Below are 8414 nucleotides of genomic sequence, written 5' to 3'. Positions count from 1 at the left end.
CTATCTTAAAGATACAATAGATGAACAACACCTCCTTTGAACACATAAAAAATGAACAGTTTTCCTAGCCACAACAGAAGCACTCAATCACAAGACACACACAGTAAAAGTTCTCACTTTACCCACACTAGATTTTACAAAACCTCTTTTCAAAACACAGAGATTTTCTTTTGGCAACTCGAGACTGTTGCTGATAATGGATTATCTCAAGTGATAATCGATTATCACAAAAACATTTTTCAAAAAACATTTTCTCATTGTGATAATTAATTACCAACCATTATAATCTATCATCATAGAGACTCTTTTAAGAAAACTTGATTTTAATTGGATAATCGATTATCTCACATAAGTTTTTATGAAAAATAAAACTTTTCCTAAGTGCTATATTGCTTGGGTTGTGCTTATTGACTCTTAATATACTAATTTAAATAATATACACAAATTACAAGACTTCAATATCTAAGTTCTTAAGTCTTCAATGTATCTCTTGAATCCAAGCATTCTTTTAATCTTCAACACTTCTCCATATGTCATAATCATAAAAACTTTTTATTGGAGCAAAATGCCTATATTCTTTTTTTGTAAACAATGTCCCCTTTATTTACGATGATCAAAATTTGTCGAATATAGCATGTTCTTAATCAACTACTTGAGAGAAAAAAAGTAGATAATACATAAGAGAGATAAATAACTTTTTCTCCCTTTTTAAAATAAGAGGTATTACAAGATATCAACATAATCATATACATCTTTCTTAAAGAGGTATAAGTTATCGTAAGATATCAACACAAATATATCTCTTTCTCTTTTTATCATAATAAAAAAGAATATTTAAGAACAAAAACACCCTTATAAAGATGAAGTCTTTTTTCTAATCATAATAAAAACAAATGATCTCATGATTAAAGAGTTCCCCCCTAAATCAAATTAAATGAAACTCCTCCTTAATTTGACAACCCATACAATACCAAATTCTTTTGAAATAATATGTTAGTCAGAAAAATAACATTTTGGTTCAAAAAACTTATGTCCTTTGAGCTTAGAAACAAATTATTTTATTATAGGAATCTAAACATATCTTCCATTATAAATATGAAAATGTTTGATTCTAGGTTTGTTAGTGTTAGGTTTTTAGAGGAGAAGATTCACTCTCAAAATCTTAAGATAAGCGGAAGGATCTTCATTATTTTCAATGCGTTTAACACTTTTTTGTAATTGTAATTGTAATTGTTTATTCTATGTTAGTTTGTCTTTTACTTAATGTTATTAATTTTTGAAATCAAATTTTACAAGTTTTAAAAATAATACATAACAAAATATGTAAGTGATAAAAAAAAGTAATATTTTTATAATGTAATTTGAAATTTTTAACATAATGAGTTTTAACCAAACAATTTTACTCATTATTAAATTAAAACCGCTTTATTATTTGATAAAATAAAATACATAACGATAACATTCTTAGATTAAAAGTAACGGTATTAATCCTAACTAAAAATAATAATATAATCTATCGTTATTTTTATAAAATTATTTATATACTTTAAATATAAATAAGCATCTCTATTTTCCCTAGTATATAAATAATTGCACTAGTTTATTTTATCATTTTTGGTTGCATATTTATAAAAATCCTTAAAAGGTGTAAATTGAATTAAAAATATAAAACCAATTTTTTTACTAATAACATGTATTTTTCACGGGAGAACATCATGGTCAAGTGTGATAAAAAAACAACTTCTATTGTATATGTTCAAGAGAAGTATAATGGCTTAAAAATAATAAAAGCAAAGACCTGATTAAATCTAAAAAGTGTTTTAATGATACACATATTTATATTTTTAATCTAGGAAAATTATGATAATTTTATCCATGGATTTTTAATATTTTATCACCAAATGGTCTAGATTTGTTGTTGGGATATTTTTTTTAGAAGAATACTATAAATATTCATGATTAGTAAGTGAAAATAAATTTATATAAGAGATTACCGTATCACTTTTAACACAAAACCTTATAGTTTAATATTTATAATTTATTTATATATTATTCAATTAATATAAGATTTTTAACTTATATTCAAATTTCTAACCGTCTTTCGTGTGAGTTAAGTTTTACTTCCATTATTTTATAACAACTTCATCACGTACTTATTCCATTCATTTATTTTAAAAAAATTCTTTTAACCTTAACTTTTTTTAGAATAATGAAATGTCTTGATTCTATCTAAGTCAATCACTACAATAAACTTAATTTAGATATCACTTTTGGAGTTTTGACCAGAGAGAGAAAATTTTTACCAATTAATCATTAATTGTTTATACAAAATATTATAGCACGACACTACCTCTAATCCAATGATTTATTCTCTCTTAAAATGGAATATTTATAAATTTGTTCTTCTATAGGTTTAAGATGAGACAAGGAATTCCTATGCTTCCTATCTTTTTGGTATGATGTATAGGAAAATTTGCTTTGATTGCTGAGGTAAAAATGCAAGTAAATCAATGGTAGCCAATTGTAATTCCTACTAATTAACCACATATTTCCCATTTTCTTCACTAATGGTTATGTTCTATTTATCACAATCACCATTTCTCAAAAGTCAAGTGAATATAAGGTCTTGTATTCTTTCTTGTTTGTTGATTTAAACAAAAATAAGATTTTTATAGGTTGTAAGATTGTGTCAAGGAAGATAATTGAAAGATTTATTTCTATTACTGGTTTTAGATGCAGAGAATTGATCGGTACATTGACTTTCCAATTTTGACTATGTGAGCAAAGAATATTGTTTTTCGTTCCATTAAGTTAGTTCTTGAAGGCACCCCAATTTATTTCCTGCGTAATTGTTCACTTTTAGAAGGTATTTATGATTATATTGATTCTGGCATGAATACTTACTTAAGGGATTGAAATCTTTTACCATATCAAATGAAATGCTTTAACTAAACCAAGTAAAATGGGGAAGGTTGAATGTTCCTACTACTTAAGAACTCTTGACTATCATGCATGAGTGTAATCATCTCAAGGTTGTTTTATAGCATTTTTCAACGGACTTTCTTCTTTTCAGGTTAATAAGTATTTTTTTTAATTGTAGAAATTAATTTCTTTCATTGTATACAAATATAGACATTGACTCATATAGAAATACATTAATAAAATAATTTAACATGTTTTGAAGTGTGGGTTTGAAGTTATAAGCCTTTCAAGTTTTGTTTGTTCAACTTCTTATACTCATTACTATTTTTCTTTTACTCTCTATAATCTTATTAGAAAGTTATTTATAGAAAGTATTTTAATGTTAAAGTGAGTGAAGATTCAGCCGTCTTAGCAATAAATGTATATTAAATGTCACTAAGTTACTAAAATATCTCAAATTTCTATTTATAAATTTTTAAATAAATTTCAAATTAACATTAACCTAATTGGGATCCAACTGTTAATTGTCATATTTTGATTTAAGTTAATTATCATCCATCCTAATTATGGTTTAAAACGAATAGCTTAGTTTATGTTGTGAACTGCTTGTATCTCTAATCCTAAATTGTTCAAACGATGATACATAACCCAAGTTTAAATTGTGAGTACAATAAAAGGAGGTAATTCACGTTTTGAAAAAATAAAATAAAAGTGAGATGAATGTGATAAGATGGAAAGTAGAAGATTGAATTAGGGTTAAATGTGAAAAATGAGATTTAGGATGAGCAACGAAAGAGTGAGGAAGAAATTGATTAGGCATTAAACAGTTGAGTTTTTGTTTGGATTAGGAGCGCGGCGGTTGCAAAGAAAAACATGGTTTGGGGCGGGGCGGCATTCAGAAGTGGGCCGTGGGATTGGGACCCTAAAATCCAAAAAGGGGAGAATTAGAAGTAATAAGATAGAAAGGTGAAGGGTAAAAAAGTGAAGAAAAAGTAATAGAATTTAAGCACCGCAACAGAAAGAGAAGAGTGAGCAGGGAAGGAAGAACCAACTCTCTGTTCTCTCTACTCATAAGTTTCTATTATATATCATACTTCTTCTCCCTTGGCCTCTACTCTTCTTCCTTTTCCCCATTTTCTTACTCTCATTCCCAACAACACCGTTTCCAAACACACAATCCTCCTTCAGCTTCCAGAGCTTTCTGCGTTTCCGAATGTCCACCGCACCGGCGCAGCCTCCGGTGAAGTCCCAGCCTCTGCACAACTTCGCCCTTCCCTTCTTGAAATGGGGAGCCAGCGGCAAGAACCACACCAACGCAGCGCATCACCACCGCTGCCGCCGCCCCTCTTCCCACCCCTCCGATCACGCCTCCGAACCTGACTCCGACCCCGACTCCCGCCCCCACCGCCTTGGATCCAGGACCGCCCGCAACCGATTCGCACTCCCCACCTGCTCTCTCAAGCCTCTAGCTCCACCACCACAACCACTTCAGGCGCCGTCGTGCAACGATGAAACCGACGACGAAGCTGCCAAGCGCGACATCGAGGACGCCGAGGAGGCCGTGCAAAAGCCGTGGAACTTGCGACCCCGCAAACCTGCGCTCCCCAAGTCCGCCCTCGAGATCGGAACTGGTCCTTCACGGAACCACGGCAACAACGGTGCGGGAGAGTTTCACGACGCAGTCTCGCACCACAGCGAGAACCCCGCCCCGAAGTCGCTCCGGCTGCGAGGGTTCGCGGATACTCAGTGCGCCGAGAAGAAGGAGAAGAGGAAATTCTGGATCGCTCTTTCTAGAGAAGAGATCGAAGAGGACATCTTCGTCATGACTGGCTCCAGACCCGCCCGCAGGCCCAGGAAGCGGCCCAAGAACGTCCAGAAACAAATGGATGTATGCTTCTTAACTTTCTCACTTTTCTCCCCTCCTTCCAACTTTTCCCTGCTTCTGTTTTTCTAAACCTTTTTCTTATTTTTTTTTCTTTATTTTAGAGTGTTTTCCCTGGCTTATGGTTGGTGGGGATAACTGCGGATGCATACAGAGTCCCCGATACACCTACTAAGGTTCTTTCTTTCCCTTGTTTGTCTTTTATTTTGTTTGTTTTATAATGTTTTCAATGTGATTTTAGCAAGCTTTCACATTCAGAACCCGACTCTGAACATGTTCCGTGATTTTTACCAGAAACTAATCCGTAAGTGGTTGATTCTTGCAGAGGTGAAGTCAATTCAGACAAGTGTTGGAGATTTGGGAAGGTACAGAGGCGTGGAATTTTGTAAAGAGGAGAAGAAGTGTTGGATTGGAATTTGAAAAGAACGCAATGACGAAGATAACAACAACTATGCTAGTTTTCTTGTGTTGATTCCCAGCACTAGGTTTTAGATGCAAGGGGCAGCTTTAGTTGATTTTTAGTAGTTTACATCCCTGTAAGGAAAGAAAAATATGATATCATATGAGTATATATAGATTAATTAATAGAGTCTAATACAGTGATAATCTTTTCAATTCAGAGCTTTTAGTTGGTTTCTTAAATTATTTCTGATGCATCAAATGCCTTTCCATGTTTGACAGGCTTAGGGTAGCGTGCTTTGTAGTTAATCAGCCAAATCATCAGTTCAATTTATTGGAGGCACTGCATCTCCTTGCTTCCTTAGTGGCTCCGAAGCCGACTTTGATGGAAGACACTGATGAGGTTGAAAGTTAACTGCAATGATTGCATGCTTTTGATGCCTTTCCGTATGTATATTATGTTCTCCTATTGCTATTTGGTTTGATTTGGTTCTTCTTAGTTTTTGCATGCATTAGCTTAATCAAATCATTATCAACTTTGCATAAAAGACAAATTCTGATTTGGAGTATAAAAGATAACATCATCTGCCTGTTCAAATAATTTTCTATTATAAAAATGTAAGCATTAGACTGGGAATCTTCAAACTCCACACTTACATGTACTTAATGATAGATATGATGAGTGGTGACTGATGCTATATTGTATTTTACATAACAACCAGAGGCAGGCCTAGTACTTAGTTCAGAAGTTCATTTTCTAATGAAAACTGCAAACCAGTAGTTTAGAAAGACCTGAATAATCGAGATTCAGGTTTCTCTGTTGTTGTATTTCATTCCCAGTATCACTGCAGGGGATACAGCCAGGGTTACTTGCTCTGGGTTTAAGTTGAAAATTGTGAAAGTAAAAGAAATGCTCGATGGGACTTGATCTAAAATGTACAAAGGAGATCGAAAATGTACATTTTTTCTGAGAACAAAAAATTGGTTTTTCTATTTTATAATCTTTTACCATTAAATGGTTTGATTGTTAATATTTATTTTTTTCTGACTTGGTTGATAGTGAAAAATATTATTTTGGTCAACAATAATGTCCAATCAGTGTCTTTATGCATACTATGACCAGCATAGTTTTTGTGCAGTCAAAACCACCTTGAAGAAAAATCTGCTAGCTATTGTCATAAGTTTTTATATATATGAATTAACTGTTTAAGCTTGTACTTATGTTTTATTTGAGACATGGGAGGATTTTATTTTCTTATCATAAAATTTTCTTTCATGGATTTCAGTCTTTCAATTTTTTATTCAAGCAATCAAACTTATTACTATTGCTCTCCCATTTAACGTGAACATTGCAATTGTAGTTGGTTTCGGGTGAAGAAAGCGGGTTTGAATTCATCTGCTACTTAAAACAGTGGTTTAAAAGAAATGGTAGGTGAAGATCATATTCAAATAAAAAAAAAAAGTAAAAGATTCACAGGAACAATTGTAGTGAATATTAGAAAGGGGTCACAACAGGAAGTATATTGTTGCACGTTTTACACCATTATGTGGATGCAGTTCTCCCAACCTCACAGAAATAAACTGTGTACAACTTATTTATTTTACTTATTTAATTAAAAGGATTAAACTAGGGATAAGAGAAGAAAATCTATTGATATTGTTGCATATCTAAAATAGTCTATATTTTCGAAGTTCAATTAGGAATTTTATTCATTCTTTGATTGAGCTGATTTTACATATATAGATTCTTAAGTGTATTTCTTTGATTATCGATTAGATGTCTTGAAAGTTAGAGAAAGATAGTTTATCATCTATTTATTTTTTTGTTTTCTTGTTTTGACTGATTGTTTGCATTTGTTAAAAATTCTATGTACACCTCTCATTACTCATAGTAAAATTATTTCTTTAATTTAAATGATTATTTTATTTATTTATTTTTTGTTGATAATTTTCTACATTAAAAATATTTCTGGTCTACTCTTTTCATTTTCTTTTTTTAATAATTTTTTTCCATTAATTATTGATTTATTGTTAAGGTTTTTTTTTTATTATTATTTTATTCTTCTGTCATCAGTAGACATCATTGTTAAACATCATCTCTGACTTTCGATCGCTTATTGAATATGTTAAGAATTTCTTCCGAAATCCTTCCACGACATCAATTTATGCAACACAAGCCACTCTTTAAACAGCTATGTTTTCAACCTTCTTGTTTGGTTACAATTTGTTGTTATAAGATGTTTCTGATTAAGCAGGTTTAGGATTGCTTCCTCCCTTAGATTTGAATATAATAATTATGTTAAGACATGCTAATAGAGGCCTTGTGGCTGTGGGGTTAGAAGTTACCCATATTTTAAATACATCAATTTATTGGCACTGAAAAATTCTTGAAAGTGTTGGCACCATTTAAAGTTTTAATAATCTTATATGTTTCAACAAAAAAATTTATAAACTTCGAAAAATTTGGAGAAATTGGGCTAAAGGAAGTTTGATGCAAAAGTCGGAATGAAACAAAAAATAGAGAAAAACATGAAACTTAGCCTTAGGTATATGAATGTAAGGTAACCATAACTTTCATAGTTAACAATAATTGAGGTGACAATGTTGGTAGATATATTATTTTTATCAGTTATTATAATTTTTTTCATGTTATACAGTGAAGTGTTATAAAAAGAAAATTTGAATTAGATATATTCTATTTTTAGTTGTCATAGTTTTTATATTAATTTGATGCATTACTAAAAAAAGTGAGTTCACCAAGTATCGAAACAAGATCAAAATACCTAAATAAACACATGCCACCATTAATCATCTTACTATATCTTAAATATAATTGTTTTAAGAAATAATAACTATATAAAAACTATAGTTAAAACATTAATTGGTGGTTACTAGCATTATACTATCTCTCCTTAGATTCTTTCATTAATCGTGTATTTAATTTAAGTACTCATATATATATATATTGTAATTTTTCCTTCTCAATTGTCTGTAAATATTTTCTTACATGTTTAAAAGTTGTATTTTATTTTGAACTATTTTCTTATTCTTGTAGGTTTAGAATCTGATTTTTTTTTTTTTTTTAAAAAAGTTATGTTTACTAATACAGTTACTTGAAGAAGTTGTCATTACATTCTTTAAATGTTGGTAAAGAGCTGAACCATGTGTTAGGATGAAGTTTGAATATATTAAAAGGGTTAGAAAACTTTAC

At 31.0% G+C, this 8414-nt stretch overlaps 1 protein-coding gene across 1 annotated transcript; it reads left to right on the top strand.

The window, feature by feature from the left end:
• Positions 1-3928: 3928 nt before the first annotated feature.
• LOC106765862 lies at positions 3929-6665 on the top strand. The gene is made up of 3 exons (XM_014650630.2): positions 3929-4810; positions 4909-4980; positions 5130-6665. Exons 1-3 carry the CDS (start codon positions 4136-4138, stop codon positions 5133-5135), a joined length of 753 nt encoding a protein of 250 aa, XP_014506116.1. The 5' UTR covers positions 3929-4135; the 3' UTR covers positions 5136-6665.
• Positions 6666-8414: the final 1749 nt, after the last annotated feature.

Source organism: Vigna radiata, chromosome 7 (assembly GCF_000741045.1).
Source record: "Vigna radiata var. radiata cultivar VC1973A chromosome 7, Vradiata_ver6, whole genome shotgun sequence".
NCBI lineage: Eukaryota > Viridiplantae > Streptophyta > Magnoliopsida > Fabales > Fabaceae > Vigna > Vigna radiata.
Note: the sequence above shows the minus strand (reverse complement) of the source record. Positions and strands in the feature narration are given on the sequence as shown.

Bases quoted from the DNA above. Each gene is read 5' to 3' on its own strand.
- LOC106765862 (XM_014650630.2), top strand. From the start codon at position 4,136: ATGTCCACCGCACCGGCGCAGCCTCCGGTGAAGTCCCAGCCTCTGCAC. The intron at 4,811-4,908 runs GTATGCTTCTTA...TCTTTATTTTAG, and splicing joins ACGTCCAGAAACAAATGGAT to AGTGTTTTCCCTGGCTTATG.